This window comes from Heptranchias perlo, chromosome 4, assembly GCF_035084215.1.
Source record: "Heptranchias perlo isolate sHepPer1 chromosome 4, sHepPer1.hap1, whole genome shotgun sequence".
NCBI lineage: Eukaryota > Metazoa > Chordata > Chondrichthyes > Hexanchiformes > Hexanchidae > Heptranchias > Heptranchias perlo.
This window is the reverse complement of record NC_090328.1, coordinates 93,435,650-93,457,264: the sequence shown is the minus strand read 5'-3', so window position 1 is coordinate 93,457,264 and position 21,615 is coordinate 93,435,650. Positions and strand designations below refer to the sequence as shown.

Here is a 21,615-nt window from a genome sequence, read left to right as displayed (position 1 = left end):
CTAGAATGTATCCTTTGTGTCCTATGCATTGAGTGCTTACCTCAGCCTTTGTGTTAACATTTTCTTTTTTACATACGATTTAAAACAAAAGTCAACAATTTACTTGAAAAAAATGACCCTCTGCTAAAGCACATGAATTATCTTTACGCATAACATCTCTCAACATGGGGGCGGGGAGGGGGATTGGGCTCGATATTAACCTTTAAAATTTCGAGCAGGAGCGAAAGCTATAAAAACATATGCCCGGATTGTTCACATAATTTTATTTCACACCAATCTATGACAGCTATAACAACTGGAGTGTATCTGAGCGAAAAAAAAGCCAACAGAAGAGAACGGCACACGACTCATTTTGACTCTCCAGGGACATGTGTCGCTCCACGTCAAGGCCGGCAGTGAGAAGCACGCTGCGGCTGCGCTGTTAATGCAGCGGAGAGAGGCGCTTGAATTGGGCATCCGGGTTCCGGGTAAAGTATTGTGGAAGGTCGCGGCGCGTTCCATTGGAATGGTCAGTTGTTGATGTTGTGAATGGGGAGAATTCTCATACTCAGGGCCCGGGGATTGGGATGTCGCGCGGCCGGTTGGGGTCGGAAGGAAGTTGCGTCTCGTATTTTTCACCGGTCTGTTGGCTGTAGAGAGAGAGAGAGAGGCAGGCAGGCCTGTCACTACAACGTGGAGGAGCTAGGAACCGAAGGGATCAGGCTCAGTTTCCCCTTTGACTTTTAGATATCTGGGGTTTGTACATTACTAACGCCCCAGAATATCCAACTCCAGCTTTTATTTATATATTTATATATATATATATATATATATATATATAGGCCTTTTATCAATTGGTACTTGTTGCAGGCAGTAAGAAATGTAGGAGCTTGATTTGCTCACCTCACAAGTTCCAAAACCTAACTGTTTGCTGTGTCTGTTTCAGTGGAAGCTTAATGGTAAAATACAGTAGTTTCTAGCTAGGGAACAGTTTTATTGTTACAGGGGTTTAAGGTGGATACATACGGGGGAGGGGGTTGATGTGGGGACATAGTTTGGGGGGAGGGGGTTGATGTGGGGACATAGTTTGGGGGGAGGGGGTTGATGTGGGGACATAGTTTGGGGGGAGGGGGTTGATGTGGGGACATAGTTTGGGGGGAGGGGGTTGATGTGGGGACATAGTTTGGGGGGAGGGGGTTGATGTGGGGACATACTGGGAGGACGAATGAGGAAATCTCAATTGTGATGAAACTTGAAGAGAATGGTGGTAGGTAAAATCTCACATTGGGAACCAAGATGATCCCTGAGACACAGGATAGAGTGGATCCATACACAAGGGTGAATTTCAGGTTGGAGGGGGTAAAAATATCTGCTGAATCCACATTGTTTATAAATAATGAAAATACATGCATTTACTGCCTAAATAAACTATTAGGAAAAGATAATGCTTCTCTGTAATTTCAACTGTTATGGGTAAACCTTTCTTTTCTATTGTAAACAATTTTACAACACCAAGTTATAGTCCAGCAATTTTGTTTTAAATTCACAAGCTTTCTTTTCTAGTTATGGGTTACTCAATATTCCCTTCTTCTCCATGACTCTACTGTGCATTGATTGCAAGCTTGCCATGTGAGGAAGGCAGTAGTCTAGATTTTCTGACTGGTATTTTAATGCTGATGTAACTCCATTTATTTTAAAGTAAGGCTGATCAGAAATCTAGGCCACTGTGTACCACTACTTTGTATAGCCACTGCACTAACTCACAGTACCACTAACTTGCTTGAAATACATATTAAAAAAAACTGTGTGGTGAGTCATCTAATAAAGTGTTACAAATGTAACTTTTTTCAACTATCCTTTAATAGCTTTCGAACAGCAAACATTAAAAAAATTCTACTAGCTACTTGCAAAAACTAATATTTATGAGCCCCATTCCCCCACCCCCTGCTATTTGCCAGGTTCTTAAATACATTTTAAACTTAACTGTGTAATAAGGTTTTCAATATATGCTTAACTGGCTGATGTTTGTGGCCATCATATAGTTCTGTGCTCACTTTAAGTTCCTGATGAGTGCAGCACTTCTGCCCTCCAACTGTTAGTGAGCATCACTAGGGGGAGAGTGTAAGTCCAGTGTGACAAATTTACATAGGCACTTTCCATTATGAATGTGGACATAGAAATTTCTAATGGAAATATAAACATAAGGACAGAATGCATGACTTTAAAATGGGAACTGCATTACATCTGTGCACCCTGGTTCAACTGAAGTGATGTTGGACATTTGTATTGCAATGAGACACAAATGACAACAATAACTTAGTGTATTGCCCATCATTTGCGCCGTAGCGATGCTGGGCACCAAGAATGTTGGTGTGTTCCTTGAGTTCAGCTTTGCTAAGGTGGCGGGGGACCGGATTTAAACTTTAAAGGACTGCCCTGCCTAATGCAATTGATGATGTGGAGATGCCGGTGATGGACTGGGGTTGACAATTGTAAACAATTTTACAACACCAAGTTATAGTCCAGCAATTTTATTTTAAATTAATGCAATTGATGACATAGAAATCAATTGCACTCGGCAATGAGAGTTTGAAAAATGAAACAAGTATATAATTTTTTAATCTCCTGCTGGGATCTCTGGCTATACTATCCTCAGGTAGGTGCTGCAGCCATTTTTCTCCCTCCTTGAGGCAGGCTGGCTGCAGAAACACCACAGGGAGACAACCTAAGTTAAGGTAATACAACAACAACTTGCATTTATATTGTGCCTTCAACGTAGAATGGAGGGAATTTCAGGATGCGAGGTCCAGGTGGTGGAAGGCATGGCCATCAATGATATGCGCTCCTCCAATTCTGGCTTCTTGCGCATCCCTGATTTTTCATCGTTCCACTATTGGCGACAGTGGCCCTAAGCTCTGGAATTCCCTCCCTAAGCCCCTCCATCTCTTTCTCCTCCTTGAAGTAGCTCCTTAAAACTTACCTCTTTGACCAATTGTAAACAATTTTACAACACCAAGTTATAGTCCAGCAATTTTATTTTAAATTCACAAGCTTTCAGAGGCTTCCTCCTTCCTCAGGTAAATGTTTAGGAGCTCCTCGAAGCCTACGCATTTATACTCTTTGACCAAGCTTTTGGTCACCTGTCCTAATATCTCCATATGTGGCCCTTATGTCAAATTTTGTCTATACACTCCTCTGAAGCTCCCTGGGACACTTTTTTACTATGTTAAAGGCATTATATAAATGCAAGTTGTTGTTATGATGGGGGGTGGGGGGGAGTTGAGAAAGAGACCAGAGTCAGAAGAATGGAGAGTTTGGGGGGGTGGAAGAGGTTATAGGGAGAGACGAGCTCATGAAGGTATTTAAACACGAAGATGCGAATTTTAAATTTGAGTTGCTAGGGGATCAGGAGCCCAGTGTAGGTTAATGGAGACAGGGGTGATTGGCGAGCAGGACCTGGTGTGGGATAACAGCAACAACAAGTTGAATTTATATAGCACCTTTAACGTAGTAAAAAGTCTACCGGCAGCGGAGTTTTGGATAAGCTGAAGTTTATGGACAGTGGAGCATAGAAGGCTGGCCAGAACACCATTGGAATAGTTGAGTCAGGAGGCGACAAAGGGACGGGTGAGGGTTTCAGCGGCAAATAACACCAATCCCTGGAAATTTGCTGACATCAACAAGTCCTGTCCCACTGTAAGGCCCAAATGGCAAGTTTGTCCCAGTGTCCTAATTTTATTCTAATCTCCTCCTAATTTGAGTTTCTCCCCCTCGACATAATAAGCAGATGAGTTGAACCTTGAAAGCTTCTCAAGCAAACAGTCTCTGATAGGCATTACTTATGTATTGTTGGTAGTTGGACAATGTAAACATAATAATTAGTGACAGCTGTGAAAGATGCAGAGCGACAGAGACAGACAGACAGACAGACACAGAATGAGACACTAAGAGAAAAAAAGTTCCAGGAACCAGACGCAAAACAGTGAATTCAATATTTGCAGAGAGATCTCAGAAACTTACAAACCAGTGTTGCCAGATCTGGGGACCAGCTTTTCCCCAGGACTGTTAGGTCCATGCCCTCCAATTCTCAGAAATCTACTTTCCATCCTCCTGTTCAGCCAAACCCCAGGTTCCTCCTCCACAATGGTGCTGGACCATAGGATCTCCTCCTTTTGCTGCCAACCCCTAGCACCCACAACCCAGGACCACTCCAGGCCAAACTCTAGGATCCCCACCACTGTTCTACTAAATGCAGGTACGTACCATCACTGGTACATCTTGCATATCATCTTGCTATCTAACCTCAGTTTTAAAAACAGTAAGAGATAAAAATTAAAAATGTAGGTTAAAAAAATATGTACAATAAATGGGACTCAGTTATGGTTTACGCAAAAGTAATGGACAGAGTCACAGAATTCAATTACCAAAGTACCGGGAAAAATCTCAGAATACCATGTAATGAGGATGGAGTTTAATTTAATTCAGTTACCCTATCAGTTGCTCTGATGTTGCAAAATAAATGGCATAAGCACTTTTGTTGTAAAACACCACCGCTGTGAATTCCCTGGGGGTCCTCTGAATCAGGCACCGTAATTGTGCCGGAAGGTGGGTAGAAATCGTGTTTATTTTTTTTCAAATAATATACTTTATTCATAAAATTTGTAGCAAAACATACAATACAGTTGTCATATCACATTCCAAACGTACACAATACAGATTATACAATTTGCAGGTTAAATCAAGTACAGTTCAATGAACGCATTGTACATAATTACAGTTCATGACACTCTGGGGTGTCTTATTGCATTATACTCAATACAGATTATTGATTACAGATTCAATACAGCAATTTGAATTTTACATTCTGCCCGGGGGGGGGGGGTTTTCCCTGATTGCAGCCCCTCGGATGGCCGATCGGGAGAACCCTTGAGGAAACTCCCTACGTATATCCTCGAACTCAATGTGAGCAATGCCATAGGAGATCCGCTAGTTGTTTTGAAAAAGCAAACTGGAGTTCGTTACAAGATGGTAATATATATCAAGGTTCAGAGGATAGAAGAAAAAGTTATTCAAGCATTCTCAATTCCAAGAGGTATTGGTCCAGAATAGACTTGTTAGCAAAATTAAAGCTCATGGGATTAAAGGGACAGTGGCAGCATAGATACAAAATTGGCTAGGGATAGAAAGCAGAGAGTAATGGTGAACAGTTGTTTTTCAGATTGGAGGGAAGTATGGAGTGGTGTTCCTCAGCGGTCGGTATTAGGACCGCTGCTTTTTTTGATATATGTTAATGACCTGTACTTGGGTATAGAGGGTATAATTTCAAAGTTTGCAGATGACACGAAACTTGGAAATATAGAAAACAATGTGGAGGATCGTAACAGATTTCAGGAGGACATAGACAGACTGGTGAAATGGGCAGACACATGGCAGATGAAATTTAACGTAGAGGAGTGTGAAGTGATGCATTTTGGTAGGAAGAATGAGGAGAGGCAATATAAACTAAATGGTACAATTTTAAAGGGAGTGCAGGAACAGAGAGACCTGGGGGTACACATACACAAATCTTTGAAGGTGGCAGGACAAGTTGAGAAGGCTGTTAAAAAAGCATATGGGATCCTGGGCTTTATTAATAGAGGCATAGAGTACAAAAGCAAGGAAGTTATGCTAAACCTTTATAAATCACTGGTTAGGCCTCAGCTGGAGTATTGTGTTCAATTCTGGGCACCACACTTTAGGAAGGAAGTCAAGGCCTTAGAGAGGGTGCAGAAGAGATTTACCAGAATGATCCCAGGGATGAGGGACTTCAGTTATGTGGAGAGACTGGAGAAGCTGGGGTTGTTCTCCTGAGAACAGAGAAGGTTAAGGGGAGATTTGATAGAGATGTTCAAAATCATGAACTGTTTTGATAAAGTAAATAAGGAGAAACTGTTTCCAGTAGCAGAAGGGTCAGTAACCAGAGGACACAGATTTAAGGTGATTGGCAAAAGAGCCAGAGGCGACATGAGGAAACATATTTTACACAGCAAGTTGTAATGGTCTGGAATGCACTGCCTGAAAGAGTGGTGGAAGCAGTTTCAATAGTAACTTTCAAAGAGGTATTCGATAAATACTTGAAGGGACGAAATTTACAGGGCAATGGGGAAAGAGCAGGGGAATGGGACTAATTGCATGGATCTTTCCAAGAGCCAGCACAGGCTCGATTGGCCAAATGGCCGTCTGCTATGCTGTACCTATTATGATACAACGATACTTCTACCACTCATTGTGTGAAGAAGTGTTTTCTAACTTCTCTCCTGAATGGCCCGGCTCTGATTTTAAGGTTATCTCCCCTTTTCCTGGATCTCCCACAAGTGGAAAAAGTTTATCTCTATTTACCCTTTAATTCCTTTTAAAATCCTAAAAACCTCAATCACCCCTTAACCTTCTATATTCCAGGGAATACCAGCCTACTTTATGTAACCTCACCTCATAATTTAAGCCTTGGAGCCCTGGTCACATTCTGGTGAATCTGCACTGCACTTCTTCCAAGGCCAATAAATCCTTACTGAGGTGCAGTGCCCAGAACTGTACACAGTACTCCAGATGTGATCTAGCCAGGGCTTTGTATAGTTGTAGCAAAACTTCCTCCCCATTAGATTCTAGCCCTCTACACATGTGATTCACTTTGTCTAGTGAAAACCCAGTTTGTAGGGAAATAGTTTTTAAATGTTTCTTTGCAGGGTCCCATTGCAAATATTAACATACTCTCAAAGAACATGTGGTGCAATGGGTCAGCACACTGTCCTACCATCTCTGGGATCTGGGTTTTAATCGAGCCCAGACTGATTGGATGAGAGTTTCTTCTTTGCTGCTGAATGGATCCTGTGTGAAATTAATTTAGTTGGTCTCAAACCAGCTAATAGTAGGGACTAGGCCTGAACCTAAAGTTCCCTACAGTTAGGTCCAAATTAGCCTCACTCAGAAACCATAAGGTGTGAGAAATGAAGATGCGATACTGGCATGTTAGAGGGTTTTATTGTGATTAAAACACATTTTTGGTCAGCGCAAAGGGAGCTTTACTTTGTATCAGACCCTTGCCACTCCTGATGTGGAATTACCTAATCTGCATTCTGGCATTCCTCATCTTGATGAGAAAACAAAAACAAAGTAATATATGTGCTCCTGAGATTTGAGGAGGTTGGTAGTTTAGACCAGCCTTATCTGAATTCGACTAATGGTCCATTGGTTTATATTATAGAGGAATGAAGTTAAGTTAGTTATAAATCACTCAGCCTTCGATCTTTTGGTGTGTGACATTATCTGAACCCTTGATGAAATGACTGCCTTATAGCTGCCCCCAAGTATTTGCTACTTGATCAAAATCACATTAAAAGTAAAGTGGTTATTTAGAATTTTCGGTTACCACACAGTAGGATCGAAAGTGACTCCCTGACAGAATTGCAAGAAGTCAACTGTGCAACACTTTTAGGAACTTGCTAGACAAATGTTCCATTATTTCCAGAAGTGCACTCTCCATGCCAACAACGTTTTACAAATGATTCACTGACCTAATCTCATTAAACAGATGCAGTTCACCAGTTCAAGGGCGTGATTTTCACAAATGTCAAAATGTTTCCCTCCCAAAGAAAAGCCTACTTTGACTAACTCCTCTCTACATTATTATTTGAGAGACTGTCTATGCAAACGTTTTACATTATAACTGCTGTATTTTTCATAGATTAACAAAAGTTGTATAGTGTTCTTGAAGGAGAATATCACAGGGTACTTTAAATAATGACATTGCTTTATGAACAATTAGTTACAGGCTTAGATTAAAATATTTACTCATAAATGTGGCTTCACGATTTGCTGCCAGTTTATCTATAAATAATACTTATCCGGTATACTTAACGAGTCATTATGCAGAGATAGTTGCTCATTGGTATTAGCTTAGCTTTCTGAAAAAAAAATGTCTTTTTTCCTCTTTAATTAAAGTTTTTAAAATAATGAGTGTAGCAGGATTTGGTAAATTATTTGAATTACGACAAGAGGTTAATCTTTCAAAATTAAATCAAGGTAAATGAGAATTTGGATACAACTTCTCATTTGTGGTTAAGATGTGCTATGAGCTGCTACCTAGTGTGGTGCAGTCAGTGAATGCTGGGTCTGTAGATGTCTCATCTAGAGAAGAGGAACTTTATTTAAAATCTGGGGTAAATGGTGAGTAGACTGGGCTGTGGTAGTAGGAACAAGAGAATTCAAAGATATCTGCATACAAGAAGTAATTAAATCCATTATACAGGATACAAGTGATTTAGTTAGCTGCTTAAAGACATAACAGTTTCACATGAGTATTCAAGAAGATAAAAGAAAGTACCTTCAATGGCGCCTAGTTGGAGAATAACGAACCACATTTGCTCAGTATGAAATATAACGGAATGGAGTGTGTGTAACTAGACTACAGGAAAGATAATAATTGGTTTTCAGTGAAAGTTGGCTGACAGTAAAAAAAAACGGATGTGTGAACATGCATATATTTTATTTTAAGTTAAAAGGAGAAGAAAAAACACCAAGACAAGACTGTTTAAATTGTCAGCATTTTGGACATTTATTAGGACCTTGTCCAAGTGCAAACAAAATAATGAAACTTTGTTGCAGATCTGATGAGGTAAGTATGTAATGTACATGGGGCAGTCATTTTATCACAAATTACGAAAAGCATCATGAAACTAATCAGATTTAATAGTCCATTCCTGACATTTGCTGTTGTGACTTAACTCTTTTCAGCAGTAAAATAAAGCCACCTCATGATGAAAGCTTAGTATAGATGCACAATATTTTTTCTAGGGATTGTGTTTTATTTGGTTTCTGTTTGTGAGAGAGCCATAATTGATGCTTTCTTGAGTATACTAGATACCCTTTTGTATCACTGGTCTAATAAGAGACTGCTGCAAATTTTATAAAGGATTCCATTTGTCATGTTCTTGTGTGCCATTGTCCATGATAACTATAGTAAAATTCATCCATTGGACGTACACTGTTACAAAGGTACACACTTGCATCGTGTGCAGAATATGCAGGTTCTAAATGTCCAGATTTTTTTTTGTCAACCACCATTCAAGGAAAACCAATTATTGCCTTTCCTATACAGGAATAGAACACCTTATTACCTTACTTACTGGATATATTCACCAAGTCGAGGGCCGGTTACTCTTCAACTTTGTGTCGCAAAACATAGCGAATGTATGTTTAAACGTGTGATTATCCATTGATTTCCAGACCTTCATTGTTTCTTTTCCTGGTGCATCTGATCCTTTGTGGTCGATTGCAATTCCCCCCTACTCTACTTTCTCACTCCTCTACCATAGTGTCTCATTATTTGTTCCTTTTTCAAATGAAAAGCGAATGTAATAAAGCTTCTAAAATTTTGATGTAGAACAAATTCTTTGTCCTGAACTGAAAGAAAAATAGGTCTAACTAGCTATGTAAAGTTCAAGTTATACAGAAATTAAGAAGTAGCTATTTTACATGTTCAGTGGCAGTCTATTTTGTAAGTGGAAGCATTGAAGAAAAAAATGGGCTCCTAATTAAAGGAATACAGACCAGGTGCTGAACGTGGACCTAATTAAAATGGAGAGCTGGATGGGAACAGTGGCTTTTGCTTTTTCCTATTAATTATGTTTCAAACTAAGTCCTTCCCAGGGTAATTGGGGGTTTCCTCCAACCTATGCAATTTAGAAGATCCTATATTGAACTTTAGTTAAAGGTTAAATGCTTGACACCAAATGCAATCCTACATGCAATCCACTCACCTGACGAAGGAGGAAAGCTCCGAAAGCTTGTGATTTAAAATAAAACTGTTGGACTATAACCTGGTGTTGTGCAAGTCCTTACATTTGTCCACCCCAGTCCATCACCGGCATCTCCACATCATTTCTTCCTTCATACAGCCCTTCTGGGCATTTGAACGGTCCTAGGTAATGTGTAATTCACATCTGTGTACCCTGATAAGGGGCCGGCGTGACAATTAACACCCTTGAGCTAAAGAAAGGAAGGTTCTGCATTCAATATATTTATTAACAGTTTTGAAACCTCATATTTCTCAATGTTTGTACATGAATCGGAAGGTTGAAATTGAAAATTTATACCAATATTGTCAGATCATGCCATTTGAGGTGAGCTGTAGGGGATTTCTGGCTGCCTCATTTGGACTCTTCCTTGTGCGTCCTGGAATTGTAAGCAGGCATAAAGAGCATGATTTAGAAGGCAGAATGTGGTACAGTAATGGAATCAGTTATTTTAATATAGGAAGGTCACAAACCAACTCACATGAAGTAACCAGGCAGTTGTGGATCCACCATTGTGAGGGGTTCTTGGCATAATGAGTGCCCACTGATGAGCGTAGGAGACTATTGTGAGGAGTTGGAGTGTGTCAATGCTCTGAAAACCTACCGTCTCCCAACATTTGGGGAGGTTTCTAAGTGATTTATACAGGATCCCATTTGTCAGGGTTCAGATCACTGTTTCATACAATATATGAATCCTTAAAGGAATGAGGTATGTAAAATTATCAGGCTGAAAGAGAATTTTGTACTTCTATTTTTTTCCAAATAAGTAAACAAAATAAATATTAACTGTCTGTGACTGGAAGTCACAGTTTAAAAAAAATCATTCTTGGAATGTGGGCGGTGCTGGCAAGGCCGGCATTTATTGCTAATCCTAGTTGAGGCGGTGATGGACCTTCATGTTCACAATCTGCCTGGTGAAGCTGCTCCCACAGTGCTTTAGGTAGGATTGCTCCAGGACTTTGACCCAGCGACAATGAAGGAATGGCAATATATGTCAAAGTCAGGATGGTGCATGACTTAGAGGGGAACTTTGAGGTGGTGGTGCCTGCTGCCCTTGTCCTTCCAGGTAGTGGGGGTCGCGGGTTTGGGAGGTGCTGCCAAAGAAGCCTTGGCGAGTTGCAACAGTGCATCCTGTAGATGGAACACACTGCAGCCACGGTGCACTGATAGTGGAGTGGATGTTTAAATCAGTGGATAGGGTGCTGATCAAATGGAATGCTTTGTCCTGGATAGTGTCAAGCTTCTTGAGTGTTGTTAGAACAGTACCCATCCAGGCAAGTGGAGAGTATTCCATCACACTCCTGACTTGTGCCTTGTCGGTGATAGAGAGGCTTTGGGGAGTCAGGATTTGAGCCACTAGCCGCAGAATACGTAACCACTGGAGACTTTTCCCCCAGATCCTGATTGACATCAGTTTTACTAGGGCTTCTTGGTGCATCACTTAGTCAAATGCTGCCTTGATGTCAAGGGCAGACATAGGAATAGGAGTAAGCCATACAACCCCTTGAGCCTGTTCCGCCATTTAATTAGATCATGGCTGAACTGTATCTTAACTCCATCTACCTGCCTTGGTTCCGTAACTCTCACTGTCACCTCTGGAATTCAGCTCTTTTGTCCATGTTTGGACCAAGGCTGCAATGAGGTTTGGAGCAGAGTGGTTCTGGTGGAATCTAAACTGAGCATCGGTGAGTAAGTGCAGCATCATAGCACTGTTGATGACTCCTTCCATCACTTTACTGTGCATTAACATGCTGAACTGGAACTATTTGCAACAGCAAAAGGTGTCAATTTAACATGTTAATGCAAACAAACCAGTGCATGCTTAAATCAACTGCCCCTGTGCAGCCTCCATTAACTCCCGACCTGAAGCAATACTGCCTGCATTCACCATGACATAATGTTCTACCAACAAAACAGTTCAGAAACTTGTTAAAACCATTTGTGACCTCAGCCAAAAATTCTACTTAAGATGACTTGAAAATTCAAGACAAGTTGTTAGTTAAAGAACTTCACTCCACAGAAATCAGCACTATAACAAAACATTGCACAAATCCTCCGCCGCCTGATAAGTTAAGCCTTTTATTTTCCACATTTTTAAAAGTTTGCTGAAAAATCAGACATGGCATACATTTACTACTACAGCGTGAACATCATCGAGTCTACAGCACAGAAACAGGCCATTGGCCCAACTGGTCCATGCCGGCGTTTATGCTCCACACAAGCCTCCTCCTTCCCTATTTCATCTAACCCTATTAGCTTACCCTTCTATTCCTTTCTTCTTCATTGCTTATCTAGCTTCCCCTTAGATGCATCTATGCTATTTGCCTCAACTACTCCTTGTGGTAGTGCGTTTCACAATGTTAGCACTTTTTGGGTAAATACGTTTCTCCTGAATTCCCTATTGGATTTATTAGTGACTATCTTATACCGAAGACTTCTAGTTCTGGCCTCCCCCACAAGTGGAAACATTTTCTCCACGTCTACCCTATCAAACTCTTTCATTACCTTAAAGACCTCTATCAGGCCACCCGTCAGCCTTCTCTTTTCCAGAGAACATGTGTAGATTATGGAAAATTTAATTTATGAATGGCCTGCCTATCTCACTTGTTTTGTCTCTAATGAGCACTGGTGAATTATTTTCCATATTTCACTCATAAACATGCAGTACCTTTTCTTTATACCTTTTGTGTTATGGCAGAGAGTTTTTCACAAGGTTGTCTGCCAGAATTGGGACTACCTTACTGCTCATGAGTTATGTCTTATATCTCACTGCTGCCTGGTGCAATATCCTGTTATTTTGAGCTTTGTATATTTTTTCACCCTTGGTGGACTACTGTAGCATTTCTGCATAGTATTAAAAATTATACATGCTTAATCAGGGAATATTTTGGTGAATTTATTGGAAATTTTATGTACTTCAGCACATTTTTTGCATTTGCTGTTTCAGTCAGAATATATTTACCTTAAATTCATTAATCAGAGTTGTTTATCAATTATTTCAATTTTATCTCTGTGACCTAATGACAGTTTAATAAAATCTTAGATCTCAATCCTTTAAGGATTATAAGAACATTGAAATTTAAATTCAGAAGCCTGACATCTGGAATTAAGTTTTAATTTGCTGCTTAGAGGAAGAGTCGAGTATATTTCCTATAAGCGTTTTCATAAACTAGAGGAATTATTTAGGTATTTTATTTGTGCATAATAGTATAAAATCTGTATGTAAATTATTCCTCCGTTTTATAGCTTTTGGAAAAATACTTCTGGACTTGTACACAAGGTAACCCTCTTCCAAATAATAACCATGTGTCTTTTAAGAAAAAAGGCATTTTTTCCCCCAAATTAACAACCTGTTAATGGAATTTGATAATTTTGAGAATGCAGTTTGGTTACCATTGCATCACATACAGTGCCGGTGAGGTAAAAGCTATTGGTGAATTTTCACCATCATAGGATATCGTCTGTTGTGTCAATGGTTCATCTTGCTTTACTAATGGCTTTGTGGTTCGTATTTTGTTTGGTTCCGACATTACTGCAATATAGTTGCGCTGCTTTCTGTTAAGTAGTCATGTCCAGGAAACAAGTCCTTGAAAGTAACTTTTGTTTCTGTGATACATCATACCTTTCTTCGCTGGCATCTGTCAGACTACTCCTGAATGATTAATGTAGTGTCTTAATTCAGTTCCTCGCGGCAAAAGAACATGACACAAATCTGTCCATAGCTGAACAATTTTTGAGTCCAGAAAAGAAATGCTCAGTGTTTGATGCACATGAACCGTACTGTACTGAGACTCTGAGACATATCCAGTCAGATTTCAATCTGTGAGCCCTTGTCAATTCCTAACATCTGTTTAGCATAGTACTTTGCTTTGAGTAGAGGTCATGATACAGATTCTCTCCTATCTAGCCAATGAAACAGTGAGTACTAAACAATTCTGATGAAGGGTCCTCTCCAAAACGTTAACCTATCTTTTTCTTGCAGATGCTTACTGGCCTGCTATGTGTTTCCAGCATTTTCAGTTTGTATTTCATTATTGAATCTTCTACAGTTTTCTTTCTAATCACAGCTAAATTATTGCTTTTATTGTCCTAAATTGCCACTTGAAAACTCTTTAGAAATCCAGTTGATTTCTCCCCCCACCACCACTGTAGAGGGCAGTTTTCAGAGGGTTACTTTTGCAATCATTCTATTGCTCATTGTTGTTTTACTGGTGATAATTCAGCTGCCCCTTGAATTTGAACACAAATGTAACTTCCCCTGTCTGTAGAAGTCACACATACAGAAGGTACTCCCCAGTCAACCCTTACTAAGATTCAGAAAAATGCAGTAGCACAACTTATTGTGATAGTTTTCATTGAATGGTTTAATTGTTATCTTTTTTTTGCTCCACTGTAGAAATTCTTGATGCTTCCATGCGATGATGCATCCTGCTCCTTTCAGTGGTGTCCAACTCCTTAATAGTATCTAGTTCGAAAGGTGCATGTTGTAACCCATTCAAAAAACATTTTCTGTATTATTCTTGTGCTTTTTATAGAGCATCACTGAAAATTGCAAACACAAAATTCAAGAAAAGACCATTCAACATCAACAATAACAACTTGCATTTATATAGCGCCTTCAATGTAGCAAAACGTCCCAAGGCACTTCACAGGAGCGTTATTAAACAAAATTTGTCACTGAGCCACATAAGGAGATATTTGGACAGATGACCAAAAGCTTGGTCAAAGAGGTAGGTTTTAAGGAGCGTTTTAAAGGAGGAGAGAGAGGTAGAGAGGCGGAGAGGTTTATGGATGGAATTTCAGATCTTAGGGCCTAGACAGCTGAAGACACGATCGCCAGTGGCGGAATGATTAAAATCGGGGATGCGTAAGAGGCCAGAATTGGAGGAGCGCAGAGAGCTCGGAGGGTTGTTGGGCTAGAGGAGGTTACTGAGATGAGGGGGCAAGGCAGGGGCGGAGAAGGGCGATGTTATGGAGGTGGAAGTAGGCAGTCTTGGTGAAGAGTGGATATGCGGTCGGAAGTTCATCTCAGAATCACATAGGACGCCAAGGTTGTGAACGGTCTGGTTCAGCCTTAGACTGTAGCCAGGGAGAGGGGTGGAGTTGGCAGCTAGGAAACGGAGTTTGCGGTGGGGACCAAAGACAATGGCTTCTGTCTTCCCAATATTTAGTTGGAGGAAATTTTTGCTCATCCTGTGCTGGATGTCGGACAAGTAGTGTGACAAATGAGAGACAGTGGAGGGGTCGAGAGAGGTGGTGGTGAGGTAGAGCTGGGTGTCGTCAGCAAATGTATGGAATCTGAAGTCATTTCTGTAATACCTATCTTGAAAATGCCAATTGACCCAGCATGCACAGCTTTTTGAGGGCGAAAGTTCTATATTTTCATTACCCTTTGTGTGGAAAAACTGTTTCCTGATTTCACTCCTAAATGGCCTAGTCTAATTTTAAAGTCAACCCATTAAGCCTGTTCCATTCAGAGGCCGTGTATGATTACTTCATGATAGACTTCCCTCCTGCATTACTTGTTGATTCCTATTATAGAGAGCACTAATTTCCTTCCCCAATCTCCTGGGGGAGAGGGGGTGAAATCAGCTTTACTGAATATCACTATAACCCTTATTCCTGCTACTCAACAGATTGTGTAGAATGTCCAGCTCCTTTTCAAAGTTGTCAATCAACTCCCTTCTCTGGGTGTTTGCTCCATGTGTTGACAATCCTCTGGGGATTTGAACCTGGTAGTTATGGGCCCCTTAGCCTAAAATCCATACTGAAAAAAATCCTTCAGAGCATTCTACAAAATGAGCATTTGAAGGACATAGGTATTATAGAGAGCAGTCAGCATGGTTTTATAACATAGGAACAGGACTAGGCCATTCAGCCCCTCGAGCCTATTCCGCCATTCAATCAGATCATGGCTGCTCTGTAGCTTAACTCCATTTATCCACCTTTGATCCACATCGCTTGATACTCTTATCTAACAAAAGTCTCTTGATCTCAGTCTTGAAAATATCAATTGACCTAGCGTGCACACCCTTTTGGGGGAGAAAGTTCCATATTTCCACTACCCTTTGAGTGAAAAACTGCTTCCTGATTTCATACCTAAATGGCCTAGCTCTAATTTTAAGGCGCTGCCCCCTGGATTCCCCCACTAGAGGAAATAGTTCTTCTGTATCTACTCTATTGATCCTTTTGTCATCTTCAATACCTCTCGACCGTCTAAACTCAAGGGAAATACTTGTTTGAATACTACCAACAGTTTGTCTGTAGGTTTACCTGCTAACAATTCAACCCATTTATGTCTCATCTCTTCAAAATTTACCATACCTAAATTTAAAACCTTGGTTTGTGATTCTCCCTTATCCCTCTCAAAGTTAATATCAAATTCGATTGTATTATGGTCACTGTTCACAAGATGTTCCCTTGCCATCAATTTGTTAACTAATTCTGGATTGTTACTCATCACTAAATCTAGTGTGGCCTGTTCACTTGTCGGCTCTAAAACATACTGTTGCAGAAAACTGTTCCGAAAACATTTTGGAAATTCATTGCCTTTACTACTAGAGTTGTTCTGCTTCTTCCAGTCTATGTGAAAATTAAAAACCACATTAACTGCATTGTTTTTGCTACAGGCTTCTCTGATCTCTATTTATAAATCTCGCCACTACTATCAGGAGGTCTGTAGACAGCTTCCGCCAGAATCTTGCATCCTTTGCTGTTCCTTAATTCTACCCGAAGTGTTTCCACTGCCTGCTCATCGTTCCTGAAATCCCTTCTTTCTACTGCTGTAATTGTAATAGGCCATTGCGTATAAACCTATGAAATTATTTGAGGGGGTGATGGAGCTAGTGGATGAAGGTAATCCAGTGGATGTACCTTAAACAGGCAGTCAGAAACTTCAGCCGTGGCCTTAGAAAGCACCACATCTTCTCACCAGCCTGCTGTCTAGCAGAGAGGTGGGAGTGATGGTGCGCTGGCTTGCAAGAGGGATGATGGTAAAAGGGGACGTGGCGGTGGGTACTGCACTCATAGTACTTCCACCACTCACCCGTTGCCCCTCTCAAACAATAGCTGCAGAGGTGTCTCCTCTCCCAATGGCCGAGTCTGCCTCTGAACAGGTGCAAGTGGAGCAGTCTTTGGCTGGGCCCTCATGGGCTCCAAAACCCAGAGATCGTAGGCCAAAAGCATCTAAGCAGTCTGGGCATGAATCTGATCAACCTGCCACTATCTCTGCTGAAACCACAGAGGATGCACCACATAGAAGCGCTAGGAAGAGGAAGGCTGAGGTTTTGTAATCACCAAGGGTACGCACAAGGGTGTCTGACAGAATGTCATGTTTTTCATTTATATTTGTTTTTTGTTAATTCCACATTAAATGTTATAATTCTCTCCACCAGTGCCACGTCTTGCCCATTCTTGAGTCCCTTTTGTGAAATCGCCCTTTCATCCATGACCTGTTGTATACACTTCTGTGCAGATGACTGAGAGACCCTGGAGATGTCATCAGTGGTGCCCTGGAAGGATCTGGAGACTAAGAAATTGAGGGCAGTGGTGACTTTAACTGTGACGAGCAATGTGTGGCCACCAGGCCCAGCCGGGAGCAGCTCTGCATGAAGCAGCTTGCAGATGTCTGCGACCATCTGGCGACTCAATCTGAGCCTGCATAGGTACTATTCCTGAGAGGTCCAGGAAGCTCAGATTCTGCCTTTAGACCCTCTCACATGGGTAGTGCCTCCTGCAACTTCAGTTCCTCCATTTGTCCGCTCTCTGCTCTTCTCCAGATCTTTGTTGCGCACCTCTATCTTGTACGCCTGCAGATCCCAGAACTGGTGTTAACAAGGAGGGCCGATGAGGGTAGCGCGTTGGATGTAGACTACATGGATTTTAGCAAGGCTTTTGACAAGGTCCTACATGGCAGACTGGTCAGAAAAGTAAAAGCCCATGGTATTAAAGGGCAAGTGATAAGTTGGATCCAAAATTGGCTCAGTGGCAGGAAGCCAAGGGTAATGGTCGACAGGTATTTTTGAGTTGGAAGGCTGTTTCCAGTGGGGTTCTGCAGGGCTCAGTACTAGGTCCCTTGCTTTTTGTGGTATGTATTAATGATTTCGTCTTAAATGCAGGGGGCATGATTAAGAAGTTTGCAGATACAAAAATTGGCCTTGTGGTTGATAGTGAGGAAGGAAGCTGTAGTTTGCAGGAAGATGACAATGGACTGGTCAGATGGGCAGAAAAGTGGCAAATGGAATTCAATCCAGAGAAGTGTGAGGTAATGCATTTGGGGAGGGCAAACAGGGCAAGGAAATACACAATAAATGGGAGGATACTGAGAAGTATAGAGGAACTGAGGGACCTTGGAGTGCATGTCCACAGATCCCTGAAGGTATCGGGACAGGTAGATAAGGTGGTTCAGAAAGCATATGGGATACTTTCCTTTATTAGCCGAGGCATAGAGCAGGATGGTTATGCTAGAACCGTATAAAACACTAGTTAGGCCACGGCTAGAGCACCGCGTACAGTTCTGGTGACCACATTACAGGAAAGATGTGATTGCACTAGCGAGGGTACAGAGGAGATTTATGAGGTTGTTGCCAGGAATGGAGAATTTTAGCTATGAGGAAAGATTGGATAGGCTGGGGTTGTTTTCTTTCAAACAGAGGAGGCTGAGGGGAGATTTAATTGAGGTGTATAAAATTATGAGGGGCCTAGATAGAGTGGATAGGAAGGACCTATTTCCCTTAGCAGAGAGGTCAATAACCAGGGGGCATAGATTTAAAGTGGTTGGTAGAAGGATTAGAGGGGAGTTGAGCAATATTTTCGCCTAGAGGCTGGTGGGGGTTTGGAACTCTCTGCCTGAAAGGGTGGTAGAGGCAGAAACCCTCATCGCGTTTAAAGAGTACTTGGATGTGCACTTGAGGTATCGTAACCTACAAGGCATGGACCAAGAGCTGGAAAGTGAGATTTGGCTGGACAGCTCTTTCTCAGCTGGCACAGACACAATGGGATGAATGGCCTCCTTCTGTGCCGTAAATTTCTATGATTCTATGAACTGCACACCATGCTTGCTGTGGATGGTGTTGTGCCTCTTCCTCAGGGGTACTGTGGAATACATCCATTGTGCCCTCCATCCTGATCTTGTCAGTTTGAGCTAGTCCAAAATGTAGGTAAATTTGTGTGAACACAAGAATTCTCAGTCTGAGCAAAGCAATCTCAGTCTAAACACAAAGAATTCCCAGCCAAACGTTTATCTGAGAGAACTGAGTGCCCAGCTGCAAAACCTCACCTTTTATTCAGATGTGTCAATCACTGGTTTAAAGGTGCAAATGAGGTTCGGCTGCAATTTGCCTCCGTTTCTATGGCGTGTTTCAGAAGCCACGGGAGACTCGTTCAGTATAAGTTCTCTAGTAGAATCCAGAAATATTTAATCCCCTTAAGCGCTTTACGTACCTAAGTTGGTCTTTTTAAATATCGGCCCGCCGGCTTTAAGTGCCAGCGGGACTTCTGGGTGTCTGTTGCAAGTGTGCATCTTAACGCGCCTGGGTCAAACCTGGAAGTGGGCACGTGGAGCCGAGATGCAGGCTTGCTCCGAAAACTTAGTATTTTCACTGCCCACCCACCTCCAACCCATCTGTTCTTGGGGGTTAAAATTAACACCCCCTCCCCACCCCCCGTGTGTTCTTATACCAGCTAAAGCAGACTGGTCTACCTGCCTTCTGAGAAGGTGCTGCTCGGCGTTGGCAAACTATGTTGTATGAAATAAAACTGAGACCATAGAGAGGAGTAATCCTTTCATGTAACTCAGGTCTTCAGCATCTACAGATACCTTTTGTGTCTTTCCTCTCAGACCTGCAAGACAGTTAAGATTGTAGAGTGTTATTGGAACCAACTGATATTGTGCATAATCCCCTAAATTCAGTTAGGATAGTGACACATGGCAAGATGGGGTGTTTTTATTTCCTCTGTGCTTTAGTATACTAGGAGACCATACAGTACTTTGCTGTAACCACCAAGTGTAGGTAGAATAGTATTTTATTACTTGTACATTGAGTATAGTAAATGCAGTAAATCACTTGATCACAGACCATAAGAGAGATGCTCAAACAGTTGATTATGTATTTGAAGTCCTGCCATAACTTTGTATTTTCTATCTAATAAGGTTAGATTTAAACTGTACTTCCTGAGATGGCGCAGGGAAGTTAAAAGTTGCCCTGAGATGCGAATGACATTTGGCTTGAAGTTGGATAGAACCATAAGACTGGAACTTGAGTAATATCAGAAAGGTTACATGCAAAATGACCTATCTTTCTCTTTTTGTGATGCTGAACAGCCTGCTATGCATTTCCAGTGTTTTCTGTTTTACTCTAATAATGCCAGGTTTTGTTGGTAGCAGAGTACACGAAAATATAGTATGTAATATATATAGTTCATTTAATCGACATTAAGTGCCTTATGTGAGGTGTATTAGAAGTTTGCCACTCCTTTCTAAAAGCAGGACTTCAGCCTAAAGAGTTTTGACTATATAGACTTTGCCAGATTTACCATCATAATTTTAGTATTTCGATAATTTTGTTTAGTTTAAATTAGTTAAAGAGAGATCCTTACTATTGTACCCCATTTTTAGAAACAGCCTGTTATTACTCACCATCGTGGCCATCACAAATATCCTTTATATGTTCATCATCAGTTCCAATGAAACGTCATCGACCTGAAACATTAACTCCATTTCTTTCTCCACAGTTGCTGCCTGACCTGCTGAGTGTTTCCAGCATTTTCTGTTTTTATTTCAGATTTCCAGCATCTGCAGTATTTTGCTTTTTTTAAAAATCCTTTTTATTTTGTTTTGCTCATTTTTGGTCACAGTTAGACTCAAAATGCACAGGTCATCTGACTAAAATAGAATGGAAGGGAAACAAGAAGATAGAAAACATTGATGGTGAAATAATGGCAATGTTAATACGGTGGGGTTGAGGGGAGGGAAAGGAAACTAGGAGAGAAGTGAGACAATAAAACATAAAAAGTGGTATTAGAAAATTTGAGAACAAAAGATGATAAAAGGATGAGTTAAGAAAGGGAATAAAAGTTATCAAGTGGAATATCACTTGATCAAAAGGCAGAGAAATATGAAGAAGTCTTTAAAAATTGTTTTTTTTACAATAAAACTTAATCTTTCATAAATGAGACCTGGCGAGGTGGTTGTCACCATGGACAAGTGCAAGTCCAGCATGCTTGCTTTGATTGTTAGTTGTAATAATTAGTAATCTGCAAGGTTTTGCAACAATATTCTCTTTGAAATGCAATAACAGTTTGTCATGTTATTTCATAGGGCTCACTTGAATATGGACTAATAACTTTCAGCAACAATGTCAGAGGATTTGAAGAGGAGATTTGAATTCCAAAATTCAGTAATCCAGTCACAGGTATGATACTTCACAATTTTTGAATATTATTTTTACAGTAAACCTAGATTCATGCGTGATCACTGTAGAATTAATATGTCTATTATTTTATAGGCTGTGGGACATTTGATTGCTGCCGTGTTAAAAGAAAAGGGACCGTTATCTCTGATAAACTATTCTTCAGATCAGGTTTGTGTTCAATACTATGGCTAAGGTGGCTCAAGGCAATTTTAAACAATCACAGTAACGTTCACTATATTTCCGAAACTCTTAATTCTTTCAGTTATTAAGTACAAATATGAAGAAATTCTCCGTATCTCACTGAGTCCTGGGTATTATTTTATTGTCTTTGGATGCTTTTATGTCTGGTAACCCTTCTGTGGATTTGGAAAGATTCCTTTTGACTGTAAGTATTT

At 40.8% G+C, this 21,615-nt stretch overlaps 1 protein-coding gene across 2 annotated transcripts in view; it reads left to right on the top strand.

The window, feature by feature from the left end:
• The first annotated feature begins 385 nt into the window (after positions 1-385).
• Positions 386-21,615, top strand: part of focad (focadhesin) — a 212,373-nt gene continuing 191,143 nt past the window's right edge. The window contains exons 1-3 of one of the 2 annotated variants that reach the window (XM_067983305.1): positions 386-467; positions 21,127-21,220; positions 21,314-21,388. In XM_067983305.1, coding sequence (XP_067839406.1) covers positions 21,164-21,220; positions 21,314-21,388 — 132 coding nt within the window. In that variant the 5' untranslated portion in view covers positions 386-467; positions 21,127-21,163. Of the gene's footprint in view, positions 509-21,126; positions 21,221-21,313; positions 21,389-21,615 lie in introns of both variants that reach the window. The other variant, XM_067983307.1, reaches the window with a different exon arrangement.